The sequence below is a fragment of the Podarcis liolepis genome (genome assembly GCF_965112155.1).
Source record: "Podarcis liolepis genome assembly, chromosome: 1".
In the NCBI taxonomy this organism is placed as follows: domain Eukaryota; kingdom Metazoa; phylum Chordata; class Lepidosauria; order Squamata; family Lacertidae; genus Podarcis; species Podarcis liolepis.
Window position 1 is genome coordinate 103738480 of NC_139554.1, and position 17667 is coordinate 103756146.

At 42.9% G+C, this 17667-nt stretch overlaps 2 protein-coding genes across 10 annotated transcripts in view; one reads left to right on the forward strand and one right to left on the reverse strand.

Annotated features, from left to right (window-relative positions):
* Positions 1-17667, forward strand: part of FMNL2 (formin like 2) — a 195302-nt gene that overhangs the window by 158978 nt on the left and 18657 nt on the right. For 5 of the 9 annotated variants that reach the window (XM_083493669.1, XM_083493673.1, XM_083493668.1 and 2 more), the window contains exons 11-16: positions 1880-1990; positions 5646-5795; positions 9616-9717; positions 10342-10657; positions 11426-11620; positions 14071-14091. In XM_083493669.1, the coding sequence (XP_083349795.1) occupies positions 1880-1990; positions 5646-5795; positions 9616-9717; positions 10342-10657; positions 11426-11620; positions 14071-14091 (895 nt within the window). The remainder of the gene's footprint in view (positions 1-1879; positions 1991-5645; positions 5796-9615; positions 9718-10341; positions 10658-11425; positions 11621-14070; positions 14092-17667) is intronic. The other 4 variants (XM_083493674.1, XM_083493675.1, XM_083493672.1 and 1 more) reach the window with 1 other exon arrangement.
* The window catches only part of PRPF40A (pre-mRNA processing factor 40 homolog A), a gene marked incomplete at its 5' end in the record, with an annotated part of 62078 nt that continues 50205 nt past the window's right edge, over positions 5795-17667 (reverse strand). Inside the window, one exon of the mRNA XM_083493711.1 lies at positions 5795-6112. The remainder of the gene's footprint in view (positions 6113-17667) is intronic.

Here is a 17667-nt window from a genome sequence, read left to right on the forward strand (position 1 = left end):
AGGCTTCCTCAACCTCAGCCCTCCAGATGTTTTGAGACTACAATTCCCATCATCCCTGACCACTGGTCCTGCTAGCTAGGTATCATGGGAGTTGTAGGCCAAAAACATCTGGAGGGCCGAGGTTGAGGAAGCCTGCTCTTCACCATCCTCCCCTTTTCAGGAGTTGTTGAAAGGCTGGGGACAATGAGATCTGACCAGTTAAATTAGTCCCAGCTGAACCTCAACTGTAGGTGCTTCAAGAGGAACTGGTTACTAAACCCTTCCCTGTCTTAGGGCAGTATAAACCATCTGTCTTTTGCAAAATAGCAAGAAGCATTTTAAGAAGCATTTCTCCTTAGAGTGCACTTTTGAGATCTGCTTTTGCGCTACGTCTGGGAGTAAAGACTTTTGTTCATTGTGAATAAAGTTTTGGGTCATTTACATTAAGCCCCCACCTTCCCCCAATGACATAAAATGAAATAATTATGCAGAAGGAGCCACTTGAGAATTAATGGCACATGGGCAAAAAGATCAGCTATGTCTGTTGCCATCTGGTGTTTAACAAGATCTGCATGTCGCTGGAAACCACGTGTGGGACATGTGTTTCAAGAGGTTTGGGAGAGGAACTAGGTTGTGGAGGAAAAGAACCAGTCTCTGGTGACCTTCCACGATTGGTTTCTGAGCCCGTCTGCATTGGGGGAACCATTTCTGTTCCTTGTATTTGCTGGTTGCTTATTAGCAGAACAGAAGCTATATTTGTCGTAACAGTGTAAAAAAGGGTCAAGCAAGGCTCCACAGCACTTCTTGAAACTTGAGCAACTGAGACCTGACGTAAACAAAATGATCACTCTAAGCTGCTGACCTTTAACTTGACATGACACCTGGGCAGAAGAATGGGACCCCCCCAAAAAAAGAAGCTTTCTGGAATAAAGAAAAGGCATTCCTAGACACTGTTAGTGTGTGAAGTGCCATTTTAAAATGATCCAGATATTTTGCTTCAGTAAACTATAGCTCATGATCCTTAAATATGTGCCTCATTCATGTGGAAATGAGTGTCAGAGCATCCATTTATTCAGTCCAAATAAATTGTTCTTGCAACGCTGGTTTGTATCAATCAGATTTTGGATTTGTAGCTGGAATGAAGGGAAAGAAGTAGAGATATTAATGATGGAAACTTTAAAACTTGGTCATACCTTTGTGAACTAGTGTCTGAAACCATTCCACCACATTTGGATCAGATAGTGTTTATATTTCCACTGCTATAGCTCTATCTATCATCTATCTATCTATCTATCTATCTATCTATCTATCTATCTATCTATCCAGGAAGCAGGGAAAAGGACTTCTAATGGGTGACTTCTTTTCAGTCTTCTGCTTTTTGTTTGTGTTAACGCTACTCTCCCTATCCCTGTCCCAGTTCACTGAATGTGTTTAGGCCAGACCTCTTGAAATGTTCAAAGTGCTGCGTTCCGCATACAGTACCATATTTGTCTGATTACAGTTCCCATTCTGAAATGCACACCATTCTAGGCACGACATATGCAATAATTGGTGAGAGGAATCGCCATTAAAGAAGAGCTTAAGTTTGCAGTATACTCTTTTTCCTGTTGGGAGTGAGCCCAATGAATTCAGTCAGTGGGATTTACTTCTGAGTAGACATGTTGTAGGAAATCTCCTCTTCTTCAAGACGCATGCTTCTTACTCAGAAAACTTTATTTCTATTTTGTCAAGTATAATTCGTTCCCCACCTCCCACAAATTGTCAGGCTTAATCTTGAGATGGGCTTAAGACATCTGGGTTGCACACAAGGCAGCAAACATTGCTGCACATGATTTGTCCCTGTGCAAAATGAAGGGTTAGCACTACCAGTTTCCATTTTTTGATGGTTCTTGTTTTACAGGTGGCGTGTATGCAGTTCATCAACATAGTGGTTCACTCAGTAGAGGACATGAATTTCAGAGTTCACCTTCAGTATGAATTTACTAAGCTAGGCCTGGATGAATACCTAGATGTGAGTACTGCCTGCTTTGGCTTGTTTTGTACTTCGCTATGATTATGCTGAGAATTCATTGTTACTTTCTGTGTTAAAAAGAGCCATAGGGAGTTCTTTGCTTTTACTTTACTTTTTTAAAACAGCAACAATAATTGCCAGACATTAGCCATTCTAAACTAAAAAGTTTCTCACAAAGACAATCCAATGAATAATCAACCACCATCAATACACCCTGATCCACTGCTTGAGGTCTTTATGCAAGGGGAAAAATGAATGTTTCTCAGTTTTACCCACCTACCCTCCTCCCTTAGGGGTCACCCCTGAATGTTCTGAAGTATATCTTATATTTTCCCATGGGCTGGAAATACTTTTCCGTATTTTATACTTTCCCCACAAATGGAGTGCAGCTCTCAGTCCCCAAAAGGTAGCCCACCCCGTTTGACCAATGTTTCCCATGCCAGTCTTTCCTTAGAAATGTCCATTCTGCCTTTAGTGCTCAATGAGCTAAATGCATGCTCCAGCTGCAAACGTCAGTGTCACAGGCTCCTTATATCAATTTGTTCCTTGACTGCCCCAAGCCGTGCCATCTTCAGAAAAAGGACCAAATTCTCTCACTAGTTTCTGTCGACCGGTGCCTTGTGCTGCTGTTTTTTTTTGCTTGCTGAACTTTTGAGGCTGCAACCGGCCCCAAGTAAAAGCCAGCCACAAACCTGGAAGAAGTCAGAAGGAGTTAGTAGAATCACCTCTTAACGCTGCATTTTATGCACAGCGACCACCCGCTTGCAATGCCAAGAAAATCTGAATGAAGCCAGATACTGTGCACACTTCTGGTGCGGTGACCTTTGCGCCAATGGAATGCTCCTGCTACAATGCACCTCCACTGCGCTGACCTAACTGCTGAGACAACTGGATCCATTTCAGGAGTCCCAGCAGCTCAACGCTCTCTCTGCTCCCCTGACTTCTCCTGCTCCCCACTTTCTTCTCATTCTTTTGAGAAGCAGAGCGACATACCAAAACTGTGCTGACTTTTGAGGATTCTATTCCTTCTGCATCCCTGTGGTTCAGTTGTGGGAATCATACAGTGGTTGCCTTCTTGGCAGCCGTGAGTTAACCACAATTGTGGAGATAGAAGAAGCAAAGGATGACATGGGCATAAGTGAGAAACTGCTGTCAAGAGGAAGAAGAAACTTCAGTTGCACACTTGAAATCCCCCACTCCAGTGTCACTATAATATTGCTAATTTCTGCTTTGTTATGTCGTTTACCCATTCCTCTCTCTGCACCCGCATCCCTTGTCTTCCTTGAGTTTTGCACACATTTTTAGCACTCAACATAGGAAGCCGCCTTATATGACCAAGTCAGTTATTTGGTCCATCTAGGTCTATATTGTTTGCACTAACTAGCAATGACTCACCAGTCGCTCTGCTGGCCTGGAATTTCAGATGGAGGTGTGGGTGTCTTTCTCTGCCTTCCATAGAGAAGCATATCAAGACCCAGTATTTCATCTAGCTCAGTATTGTCTGCACAGATTAGCACTGGCACTTCGGGGTTTCAGACACCAGGGATTGAACCTGGGACCTTGTGCATACAAAGCATGCACTTCATTACAGAGTTAGGACCCACCTCCTAGAATCCATAGACTTTATAATGGGACACCTGAATTGTTTAGAAGGACAATTGGTTTTCTCAGTGCCATTTTTCTAGAAAAAGAGGTGCCAGAACTCTCCATGAACACCTCCCTTGTTCTCTCATAATGGCAATGGCGCCCATCTGAGAGGTGCCGGAACTCAATTCCAGTGAGTTCTGGCTGGGGGGAAAAAGCCCTGGGTTTTCTTAATCTACTCATTGCAGCCAACCTCCCAAAGGCAGGTTGAACTGTGATCTACAAAAACGTGGTTTGTTCTTCCAGTGATGTTCACCATGTGCAGCACGTAATTCTCACCCGGGTGTGGGGAGTGTCGTCATGTGGCTTAGAGCTGGAGCTTAGAGTCCCAAAATAACTAGCCAGTTCCTTTTCATCTCAGAAATGGGGATGTCCATAATTGGGTTTGAAAAGCCAATATGAGAGCGGCAGCTGATATGTAATGCTGTGTTGGTTAAATTGCTTCCTATAGAATGAAGTCTAGGCTTGATGTATTGTAATCACATTGTCTGAACGTTTGCACCGATGCTGTGATATAAATTATAAAATAATACTGGCCTCTTAACATGAAGCAATGGGCTTTGGTTGGGCTTATACAGCAAAAGGAATATCTTTTTATTACTTTTTTCCTCTTGTACCTGCTATGAATTTGTGGGTACCAATTACAGTTAAGTTCTTGTGTCCTATTTCTCCATCTTGAAGTGTTTTTCATTCCTCTCTTCCCATGGTGCTCTATTATTAGGAACTTTTAACATGGAGACAGATTTTTTTTTGTTGCTTAGAATTCAGCTGTTCTTGCTGCTTTTTGGCTTTGTTCCATCGTATAACATAGTCAAGAGCTTCTTTCATGTATTCTGACAACAATACTTTATGTTCCATATAATATGCTTCTCCTGGTGGTACAGTGCTGCATGGGGACTATTTTTCGCATTTAAACACTCACTTACTCACCATTCCAAGCTAACCCTTTTGAGTTATTTTCATTCAACCTTAGGCTAACAACCCCTCCCCACTGGTAAGTTCAGTTCAACAAGAAAAACACTTTTGCTGGTATGGAAATGCCATAACAGCAGTGCTCTTAAAATTCCTTACACAGAGCCCCCTTTTAAGTCACGGTGAATAATGTGATGGGTATTTTTAAAAGTAACTCAAACAAATTGCTTTTTTTGGGGGGGAGGGTTGATGGCGATTTGGAGTAGATCACATTGCCAATATTATGCATTTAAAGTCCACAACTGAACAAGATGTGCATGATTAACCTTGTTATCCAGCAGAATCAATGGGCATTGGAGGAGGGGAAAAGAGCACACTATGGCAAGCTTCCGTTCATGGTTTGTTACTTACCCTGGCACGACAACAGCAGGAATGGTGGAGGTGTGAAGCATGGACTTTGGAGCACTGTGCACCCATTTTTTATTAAATTATTATTATGAAATTTTATTTATACCCCGCCCTCCCCAGCTAAGGCCAGGCTCGGGGCAGCTAACACCTGTATAAAAACAATTGATTGAAATACAACTTAAAAACAAGATTAAAACACAACTTTATAATGCAGCCTCATTTCAGTAGGAACTCAAAAACTTTTTGGGGGATGAAAACATCAAGTCTTCACCAAGGCCAACTATCCAGACTGGTCCTACGTGGGCCAGAAAAAAGTCAGTTTCCCCAGCCACTCTGGGCGGCTCCCAGTCAAGTGTTAAAAACAATACAGCATTAAATATTAAAAACTTCCCCACCCAAACAAATAGGAGTTCCATCACAGAAGGAGAAAAGAAAAAGGAAGAGGGGGAGGGGATCAATTTGATTCCAAGCCAAAGGCCAGGTGGAACAACTCTGTCTTACATTTGCTGCTCTTTCACGTTAAACCATACTTTATTTTCAACTTACCTGAACCCAGAGGCCTGCATATATATTGCTTTTATTAGTAAAAATGAAATCAACCATTTTAGCAACATGTGACGGTGGTGGAAAACCTGACTTATTTAGCGGTGCTAAACAATGCTCTGCCCCCTGCCCTGTTTTGATCTTCCAGAAACTGAAACACACAGAAAGCGATAAGCTGCAGGTGCAGATTCAAGCTTATCTGGACAACGTGTTTGATGTTGGAGCTTTACTTGAAGATGCGGAAACCAAGAACGCTGCCTTGGAAAGAGTAGAAGAACTGGAAGAAAATATATCTCACGTTAGTATTGGCGCTTTAAAATGTAGACGTTGGGGGGACTTTCTGGAGGCTGGTTTTTATTTGGTCATTCGATTATTTATCTGGGCATCAAAATGTGATTACAAATGCACTTTATTTCGTTTATATCCATTACTACCAGTAAAGCTTTTGGTCTTCTATTATTTTTATTGCTACCTTGAGAAGAAAACACACACACTCTTAAAATATAAGGAAAGGCTAGTTTACCTGGATAATTGGTTTCCGTGTGATTTAATGTTTTTAGTTCAGTCTGCAGTGCTATGCCTGCTTTTATCTTGGCAATGTCACGGACAGCGTGCCTGCAAGACATCATTAAACAGACACTTTAATATTACTAGGAACTAAAGGAGGCAAATTCCTGTTAAAGCACAAGAGGTTTGAGCAATTTCTGTCTGGAAGTTCATTTAGAGCTGGACTGAAAAAATGTCCTTGCGATTTTAGTCTTGAACTTCATTTTTTGTCCCTGTTCCAAACTGTCACAAATGTGGAAAAAAATATTTACCTGCTGTATAAATGATGTTCAGTTTGTAGATTTCCCAGAAGTGCCTGAGTGATTACCGTTAGGGGCAGGATACGGAGATAATGGACCCTTTGCCTGATCTAGCAGGCCTGCTCTTTTTACTGCCTAGTAAACAGGCAGTAAACAGGGGACGCGGGTGGCGCTGTGGGTTAAACCACAGAGCCTAGGACTTGTTGATCAGAAGGTTGGCAGTTCGAATCCCTGCGACGGGGTGAGCTCCCGTTGCTCAGTCCCTGCTCCTGCCAACCTAGCAGTTCGAAAGCAATTCAAAGTGCAAGTAGATAAATAGGTACTGCTCCGGCGGGAAGGTAAACGGTGTTTCCGTGCGCTGCTCTGGTTCACCAGAAGCGGCTTAGTCATGCTGGCCATATGACCCGGAAGCTGTACGCCGGCTCCCTCGGCCGATAAAGCGAGATGAGCGCCACAACCCCAGAGTCGGTCACGACTGGACCTAATGGTCAGGGGTCCCTTTACCTTTTTAAACAGGTAGTGATGTTTGCTGCAGAGGTTTACTAAGATTTTTTGTGAACCAAACATTATCTGACTACTCTCTTAAGTGTTTATCCTCTCCCTCTCTGGGTTAATAAATATTTATAATTAAAACAATTAGAAAACACTCCTTTTTTAAAAAACCAGGGGCTGCATCCAGACATAGCCATCCACAATTGAAAGTGTTCCTTCCATTTGTGAAAGACACTTGATCCCAATGGCAGAAGGGGGAAAGTAAGCCATTTTGCACCAATCCTTCCCTGACGCTTCTGCCTCCCCCCCCCCCCAGTCCTGGAGGACACTTCAGCCTCCTAGAAGAGATCTTCAGAGGCTGGAGTGGAGGTCTGGAGCTGGTAGGAGCAAATCTGGAACCAAATCTCATAAGGTTACAGCAGGCTTCCTCAACCTTGGCCCTCTAGATGTTTTGAGACTGCAATTCCCATCATCCCTGACCACTGGTCCTGCTATCTAGGGATCATGGGAGTTGTAGGACAAAAACATCTGGAGGGCCGAAGTTGAGGAAGCCTGGGTTTCAGCCTAAGTAGAAGTGGTTACATACTCCCAACTAGAGTTTTAAAACTTACACAAGCAATTTTGTTAAAAAATGTTTTTCCTATTAGGTCCAACTTCAATATTATTAAACTGCATTTGTGTGTGTGTGTTATATCCATATGAATGAAAACTCCCTATATTAATATTGCATGCGTGTGGTCCTTGTTGTTCTCTGATCATGTTATTGACTCAAAACAGCTCTGGAGTATTTAATTTCAGCTGAATTACAATTCCAGATGGAATCACTTGAGAGAGCAGCTTGACCGAGAACTCTTGTTATAGGTTGGGTGTGTGTCTGCTAATTTACATATAAATTGCAAATTCCATGGACACATAGGAGGAAAAAAACACAAATAAGCAGATCTGTGTTTCATACCATAAAAGTGCATGCATAAATCTCTGTAGCTTCCAAGATATACAGTACTGTAAGTGTTCGCAAAGCATAGCTTACAGATTTAAAAATGTATTAGCCGCAGGGATCATGCTGGAATGGGGTGGTGGAGGAGTAGATGTCCCTACTTAAGAATTACTAGTTATCAGTTATAAAGGCAAAAAAAGGCTGTGTTATGGGTGATCCTATCTGAAGTACTTGAACATGGCATCACTTGTGTTTGTCCCATGCCAAAAAAGTATGCCTCCGAGCGGTTTTCTGCTTGTCCCATGCTTTTAGGTGTGGATCCTAGCAGTTTTGTCTTTGCCATGCTGCTTTCCCCTGGAAAACCCACTCTTTGCATGCCCAGACAGAGACTCTCCGACCCCCGAGAGACCACCAGAAGAAATAATGACTCGTGACAACGTGTTATGGAATTAAAATTGGCCACAACTTTATTAAACCTTTCAGATGTAGGAAGACCTTGGCTTAGGCATTGGGCGTGTATCCCTCCCAGCCCCACAGCTGGGGAACTGGGGCTCCTCGGGGTTAAATGGATGTGGGGAGGGTGCACTGCAAGACGCTTGTGTACGCAGGCAGCTCCCCTCCCCATTTCAGTTCAACGCAGGGGAGTTCACCAACAACCTTTCAGTGTATGGCCAGTGACTTACCTTTCACAAAACCGCTTTAACGGGGAACCCTGGAATCGCTGCCGTGTGTGTGGTGTGTGAGAGTCACCACTTCACACCCCACCTCCCCCATTTAGGGAAGATAAACTAAAGGATTCCGCCCAAGGCCTAAAACCGTCACTTGAGACCGCAAACTTGCGATCTCGCCGCCAAGACTACCTACACCTGAAAACCCATTAGCAATTCGACAACCCTTCCTTTAGGCCATGCCTGATGTCATCCAGCCAGTGTTCATTTCCCGAGGTGGTGAGGTGCACTCCGTCGGGTCTGGAAAATTACAGTCTGTTGGTTTTAATGTCCAAATGCTTCACAACTCAGCCTCTGATACACAAGATTGCCAAGCAGATGGCCCTGTTAATTTTTCCCACCACGCAATACAACTCAAGTGAACCTGCCCATACATGGTCCACTCGGCTGGCCCCGCCCTCACAAGCTGCCGATTGGACAGTTTAAACCAGGGTTTGGCGGGAACTCCAACCAGCCCAATCAGCTGGTGAGTCCCACAGGGCCTGGGGGTGCTGTGCGCCACAAAGGGCGCCCACAGAGGGAGGTATGAGCATTCATTAGCGCTAAATCAGAACAAACTGCAATCCACGGAAAACTCAGTTGCCGTTTGTTTGGATTCAGTGCTAACCTGTTGGTTCCCCTGGGGAATGTGGCAGGGCACATGGAAGTGTGGACGGGCCCGCCGTCAATTCTAGTGTTTGCATTTAGCCTCCCATTACTATATATCTCAAGATTTCATTAGTTTCATAAAATGTAACTATGATGTTCACAGCCTCAAGAAAAATAAATGGAAGCTTTGAGTAAACCATTACTACCCAAATGAAACTTTGACATCTCTCTCTCTCTCTCTCTCTCTCTCTCTCTCTCTCTCTCTCACACACACACACACACACACACACACACAGTTACATGGGCGACTCCCACAGCTTTTGACCATGTGAATTCAACACCAAACCTATTGATCCATCACAAATAGGCCCTATGATTGTAAAGATTATGTATGGTTCCTATAGCTCTGGCAAGAGGCCTGTTCTTAGACATTTTACAGCATGAATAACTGAATGATACAAGGTTTATTATATACATAATGCATGGCTCCGGCATGCAGTCGCCACTGTGAACGAATAAGCCTTTTTGCCAATTAACACTCCCCTCCCCCACCCCTTTTGTGTCTAGTTATCAGAAAAACTGCAAGACACAGAAAATGAAGCTATGGCAAAGATTGTGGAACTGGAAAAACAACTCATGCAGAGGAACAAAGAACTGGATGTCGTTCGAGTAAGTGTACTGAGTGCGGATTGTGCTGCTCAGGGTGCTCACTGGATGGTCAGCCAAGTTGCTCACAAGTATGTTGGACTCTAAAAACATGGAATCTGCTAGATTCACTGTTGCCCCCACAATTGGCTACAGTTCAGTTTACTTGCAGTCTGCAGAAGTGATTTAATCCCAAAGTTTGTGGGCACGTTGGATTGATGAAGGTTTATAACACTTGGTTCCTTTCTGTGAGTCTCTTAGCCATGAAATGGGAGGACAGGAAACCAGCCGATATTCTGTCACTAGTATCTTCCACCAGAAGTCAGGCAATCTAACCCAGAACACAATAGGATCTTATTGGCTTAATGGATTGGGTGTGCCAATAGTACATATCATAGAGTCTTCATTACCCTAGGAAATAATTTAAACCTTTCTAATATTGCCAGTTTGTGGCCATGATTGAGGTTCCTTATTAAAGATAAATGCAGTTTGGATGAAGATAAAGTGAGAAGTGCATTTGCCGCCACCATCAAACATTGCCTGACAACGACTCAGCTGGGAATCCCATGTTATGTTGTTCCTTCAGTTTTGAGATGATTCTGCATATCGAACACATGTCGATTCTTTACCGTGGGCTCTTTTTTGCAGGAAATATACAAGGATGCGAACACACAGGTTCACACGCTGAGGAAAATGGTCAAAGAGAAAGAGGAAGCTATTCAACGACAGTCAACGCTGGAGAAGAAGATCCATGAACTGGAGAAGCAAGGGTCCATTAAAATTCAGAAGAAAGGAGATGGTGATATCAACATTCTTCCGGTTGGGGTGGCTTCTGGTACATTGCCCTCAGGGGCAGAAGCTGCCACGGGCACTTGTGGAGGATCAGCTTCTGGTTCTGCACCTTCGGTTCTGTTGCCCCCTCCACCACCACCCTTGCCGTTGTCAGAATCAGAATCGGAAGCAGGTGAGAAATGTTGCAGAAGAAATGAGATTTGCTCAACTTAAGGTAGTGGGGGTTAGCCTATCCCCCTCGATACATCAGGCCATACTTTGTGATGACCACACATGAAAGAGGCTGGGACCCAATCCAGAGAAAGATGGATGCGGTGAATCAAGTGGCACTTAAGTGTTCACTGGCTATCTAGGCATCTTACCTTAAAAATATTTAATTAGAAATTAATTCCCTCGAAATCAATATGGTCTACTCCCAAATAAATAACTTTATGATTAGACTGTTGTTGAAGTGTGCCAAACTGGCTCTGGATTACACCCTATGTCTTCATCATCATGACATGTTAGTGAACTTCATAATAATAATAAAAAGCAGTGGCAGTAATTGTTATTACTGTAAGTAGTTATTACTACAACTACTACTACTACTAATAGTAGTATTAGTATTAGTATTAGGTATATGACACAATGTAGAGTAACATAAGCATGAAAAGGGAGTGATTCCTCTACCCTGAGGAGTTTATCTAATCCTATTCTCTTCCTCTTCACTTTTGTTGAACACCATCTTGTGTTTGAGGTCCATTCTACACATTGCATGATTTGCAAGGGTCTGCAAAATAACATCTATTTGGCAGCTTCTCTACTCTGCAGGCACAATGTATAGCAAAGTTCACCATGTGGATTGCCTGTAGTTGAGAGAACTCCCTTGGGGTGTGGGAGGGAGGCGGACATAGTTTGGTTGAATACTTTAAAATGCTGTTTTGTCTTTTTCATTTCTCAGTTCAAAATGGTCCTGTGACACCGCCAATGCCTCCTCCCCCTCCACCGCCTCCTCCCCCTCCTCCCCCACCTCCTCTTCCTGGCCCAGCTGCAGAACCAGGACTGGCCCCTCCGGTTCCACCCCCACCCCCACCATCAGCGCCTCCTCTTCCAGGAACAGCCTCCCCTACAGTCGTTTTCAACTCAGGATTAGCAGGTAAGAAGCAGCCAGTGTTGCTGGCGTGCTATGGAAGTCCTATACACAATACAAAAAATGTCCTTAGTCAAAGAGGAATGAGTCAGAATGGATGTTATGAAAAAGTGCTCCAAAGTCTTCATTGCTTAATGAATCAAGGTGTCCCAGTGCTGCAAAACCTTAGCTGCAGCAGTGAATTAAAAGCAAAATAACTTTCTAAAGAAATGACAAGAGGTAAGGTGATGGCCTATTCTCAGTGGAGGTTTGTGGAGAGGCAAATTTTTTCAAACTAAAAATTGTGTGTTGTTTTGCTGCATCTTCTCAAAGGAGAGATGGTGAGCACCTGATGGAGCCAATACAAAGGTTGAACACTAAAGAGATTCCCATTCCTCCCTCACCATTCTGCAGATTATGAGTAGCTAGGAGAAAAATGCTTTGATTTTATTAAACTGAGGCTTTATACCATTGCTACAATCCCTTCATGTTATCTCACTGGTGGTGGAAAAGTGTTAGATGCCTCACCTCAAACACTGAATCCAAATCTCCAAATGTGGGCTTCTGAAGATAGGAGGCAGGCATCTCTTAGAAAAGCATGAGTGGGTTTGCTAAGGAACTGAGCAAGCGATTGACTACTTGTTGGTATTTTACAGTTTAGGTCATGGAACAATATGATAATTGCAGACTTAGAAAGCCCAGGTACTCATCCCTAATATATATATATGTTTAAAAGCAGGTGGCTGGTTCTTTATTTTAAACCTTCTCTGATATCCCTTAAAAACAGGCAGAATTTGGATGCCTCTGTGCCATTGAGACATTTATTTGGAACAACAATAGCTTGAAGTAGCCAAGGCTAAAGCACTCAAGTGAATGTGTGTTCCCCCCGCCCCACCTTCCTCTTCCTGCATTGAGTCCAACATCAACAGTTGCTCATGCTCTGATAGTAGAGGTGAACTTGGAAGATGAGAGATTCAATTTCTGGTTCTTCAGTAGCATTGCACTGGCTGCGTAGCTCCAGCCTATTCTTCTCTCCCCCCCCCCCTTCAATTTACAACCCTTGGCTTGGTTTTGTCATTAGTCACAACCCTCTATGCAAATCTGATGTTCATTCAGCCTGCTAATACTCTATCTATTGCCTCACTGCAATTAATACAGTTTCTGTTGACTTGAGCACAATTTGGAAGAATAAAAAAATCACGAATCAGGCCGGCCCATTAACGTCCCTGGACAAAACTTCATTAATGAAGAAAGACCCTCAACATAGTTGGAAGACTTAACACCACAGTTCTGGGTTTGGTCCTGAGGCTGAATCTAGAGTCATTTTTGATGTCTTATTGAAAATGACAGCCACTGGGAACTGAAATTAATAGCTGGATTTTGATCTCCTGCCTGTATATGAAGGGAATATGTTGCAGGGGGAAAGCTAACAAAATAAAATAAAAAACAGCCTGGCTGGATCATGCCATTGGCCCATCTAGTCCAGTATCCTGTTCTCACAGTGGCCAACCAGATGCCTGTTTGAAGCACACAAACAGGACCTGAATGCCACAGAACTCTCTCCCGTGGTTTCCAGCAACTGGTATTCAGAAGCATACTGCCTCCCACAGTGGAGATAGAACATAGTCCATCAGGATTAGAAGCCACTGACAGCCTTAGCCTCCCTGAATTTCTCTAAACCTATTTTAAATGCATCCGAGTTGGTGGCCATCTCTGCTCCTTTTGGGAAACATATTGGTGCTTCAGGAAACGAATGCTCCATATACAGTGGTACCTCGGGTTAAGTACTTAATTTGTTCCGGAGGTCCATTCTTAACCTGAAACTCTTCTTAATCTGAAGCACCACTTTAGCTAATGGGGCCTCCTGCTGCCGCCGCGCCGCCGGAGCACGATTTCTGTTCTCATCCTGAAGCGAAGTTCTTAACCCGAGATAATATTTCTGGGTTATCGGAGTCTGCAACCTGAAGCGTATGTAACCCGAGGTACCACTGTATTGGGCTTCAGTAGTTTATTTGTTGGTAAACTAATTCTAGGTTATTGTTCTTTATGGCTTTGTTTGCAATCTTCCCATATAAATAAGTTGGGTAAAGTGTAGCTTCCACATAATACTGTTTACTGCAGAATTAATATGGTACTGGACCATCCAATAATGGATGCTACCTTTTGTTTGATACTTAAATGAAATCTGTAGAAGGCTTTTGGTGGGCACAGGCCTCATCCATTGCTGTTAACTTCAAGTAGGAAAATGCAATTAACCTTAATGGGTGATGTTAGGTAAATACCTATTACCATGGGTAGGCTGCCCGGTCCATAAACTCTATACGCCTAAGTGCAATTGATTATTTCTATGTAGAAAAATGATAATGTGTGAAGTGGTATTCAGAAGCCCTGATTTGTGATAATAGATTGTTCTATTAAATGACCTACGTAACAATAGCTAACCTTTTTCTTATTTATTCCTTCTGCTTCCTTGTAAGATGGGCCAATCAAGCTTTTCTGTAGGTTCCTTTTTGCTGAGTATTTTAAGTACATTTTAATCCCATTTTCTGCTGTCTTCTTCTCCTGTCTTGTTAACCAAATCCATTTGTGTATCACTTTAAAAACTAGCTTGCTGTGTTGTTGCATTCTCCGAAAGCGTGGGATGTTTGTTTGACTTGTTGTGGTGCAAAAGCTCTGTTTAGGAGAATAGGGGTTTCCTAACAACTCTCCACACCCTTAACAAGCTATACTTCTTAAGATTGATTGGGGGAAGCCATGACTGTTTAAAGTTGTGTCATTGCTGTTTTCTATGTGTGGTGTGTATGTGGTCTTGGTTTTTCCATAAAATAGAAACTCTAAGGCATATCATTGCATGCAGCATTGCATCTTATGTTAGAGACTCATCAAGATCAATCACTTGGCTACCTTCAAACAGAAATATTCATAATATACCTTCCCTTCGTGATGTCACCACACATCCAAACAAGTGCATCTTTTAAGCAAATGAGAAGTAGCTTCAAACCTTTGAGTGGATAGTGACATCATCGCATAATATCGGGCTCACTGCCTATTAAATTGTAATTCGCAGCTCGAGTTTTGACAGCTGACAAAAGATGTGCAGAAATTTGCTTACAATTAGTGGATGAATTTGTGGAATCTATTACAAATGTATCCCCAGTCTGAAACTTTGCACAAGGGTTTTGGTGCATTTTAGGGGAAAGGGGGGGAAAGGACAGATAACACGATATTTGTGGTGTACACATTCCCAGTCATCATACGTGAATAGTGTCCTTTGGGAATGTGAGTTTGCCCATGGTAAAATTCACTAGGTATGCTTTGCTTGACGGTGGACATAACAACTGCATGTTTCCAACTTCACTTTCTTGGCTAAGTAGCTTCTTCAAAACTGGAGGAGTAAGAAGCAGGGGTTTCTTGACTGTGTGAAGCTTACAGAAATGTTAACAATTCACTAATTTAGTTTTAAATTCGTGCTGTCAAATTGATAAACTGCTTGTCCCACTAAATAATAATACACATTGTGGCAAAATAAGCTAGGATTTTCTCTGGCAATACTTGATACTACCATTGTAGTGCAGGATTTTATCTGCTGTTGCAAAACACTGTGCATTGGAATCCACACTGTGTGTGTCCAGTTTCAAACTGGAGTTGGTCCTTAATGACATGAAGGTGAGGAAGGAGCTGGTTGAGTTGATTAATTAACCAAATTGCTTAAAGCTTCAGAACCAATTTAAAACTTCTGCCGTAATTGATGTTTTCAGTGGCAAATGTTCTCTAGAATGTCATTTCCTGAATTTTATGTGCGCGTCCCCTGAACTTCATGAAGATTAATGCTTACAGTGAATGAGTTACTAATTGCTGGATATTTCCAGCGATGGACATTTAATCAGTTCCCTTGGCTCTTAGGGTTAGGAAGTTTCTCCACCCCTTAGTAATTAACCTAAATTTTCCTGCTTCAGCTTATTATTCTTTGTCCACCGGTTAATGGGGAAGGCATGTCTTCAGAGCTGCTTTGGAAAACGTAGCAGACAATCACAATGAGAGATGGTCAAAGTAACAAATAATCCAAGAAATGATTGTGCCGAGACTGGAGAGTGTTCTTTTACTGTTTAAAATACAGACTCTGGATTCTTTAAATCTGCAGCGTAATTTCCCTGGTGGCTGCTGTCAATTCCAATTGCTTTTATTCAGCTTAGAGCTTCTCTTCTTGCATTTCCAAAACACCACTTGCTTGTTTAGGATTGAGGGCTCATCTACTCTTGCCGTTTGCCCTGCACTTTCTAGGCACAGGTCTGCATTTTCCCGGTCTGTGACTGAGTGCTTCCCCCCACCCTTGCTGCTTTCCTCAGGAAAATCCAAGCTTTACTGCTGAATTGGAGCAAGCGGCTATTAGGGTTTTCCATGAAGTTGTTTTCAGTGGTAAAGAATGGGGGTTTGTGGAGAAAGGACCAGGAAGGAAGGAAGGAAGGAAGGAAGGAAGGAAGGAAGGAATTAAGGAAGGAAGGAGGAAAACACTCAGACACAGACCTGGGAAGATTGGACCTGTTGCTAGATATGTGGAGCGAAGCAAAGTGTGGATGAGCCCTGAGTGAGGTTTTCAGCATGGTTATGGACTTTAAACTGGTAGTCCCAGTGAATCAGTGACACATGGTGCAAATGTAACATGCAACAACTTGGACACTTTATTGATTGATTGTCCAAATGGCCCCAGAGTGTGTTACAAAAAATAGTATAATTAAAAGCAAATGCAAACTTTCAAATCCTAGAATAAAACCCAAAACAACCAATGGCAAAACAGCAATCCACAGCGATACTGATCCACTCAGAAAAAGGCCTTTGTGAAGAGGTGCATCTTGACCAATCACTGAAAGGCTTGCAGTAATGACACAAGACGTGCCTCAGAGTGGAGTTAATTCCACAACCTGGGGGCCAACACAGGGAAGGCCCTTTGATGAGCCACTGCCACAAAGAATCATATAATCGTAGAGTTGGAAGGGACCCTGTGGATCATCCAGTTCAACCCCCTGCAATGCGTGCCACTCCCCCCCCCCCCCCGGACCCTGCTTAGCTTTGCAAATGTGCTAGCAGTTTTATTGCTGCATGAGCCACAGAAGGAGGCAGCACTGCCAACAAGGCCTCCCCTGCTAACACCTGGGCAAGTTGATGTGGGAGGAGAAGCTCCTTTAGCTGTCGTGACACTGATCATGCTAAATAAAGGTACAGATCATACATTTGCAATCCTAATCAACAGATGCATGTTTGTGTGTACTCGCTTGCTTTTAAAATCTGGAAGGTGTTGTAGGTGCAACATATCACAATATTTTCCTGCTGGGATTTGGCAGTCTCCAGGCTCATGTCCATCACTCCATAAATGTGGCTGACACCTGACGTTTCACACCTTCTCGATGCTTTGCAATAAACCTCATCCCTATCTGCTAATCTTAATTCTCGTGTGGGCACTTGGGCTCCACCTTTCATGAGAGAAAAATACCATATACTCACACTTAGTTTCTTTAATGGAAATGCTGAACCGGAGAATCCATTGAGCAATCGCTCCAACTTCAAGTAAGGCAGAAAATGAGCTGCTCTCTACAGGAAGGGGAGGAGCTCACATCTGGAAAATGATGATGTCTTCTGCCTCTTAAATGGAGTGAGGCTAGACAGCGCTCACCGGTTAGTGCCCCCTAAGAAACACCCTTCCGTTGAGTACCACTGGTGCCTTTTACACATTTAATGGAGACTGGAAACTTGAGTCATGTTTCTATGATTTTTAGGTAAATGTATGGTTGCTCTTCCTTAAATAGGCAACTCCACATGATTTCATCCAATAATCAGGCAATGTTCTTGTGTTGGGTTAATTTTAGTGCGGTCAGAAGAATAACAGTAGACCATCACAGGACGTAGCTAAAATCACGTGGGTAAATAGAGTACAATTTTATAGACTTCCTGTAGTGATTGAATCGTGTGTTCTCATCAAATATAGGAAAAATAGGCACAATTGTAACAAAACATGCTTGCTCTTGTCAAACCTTTGCATGAATGATAGGCAAACCTCCTGAATTAGAGAGAGAAATTGT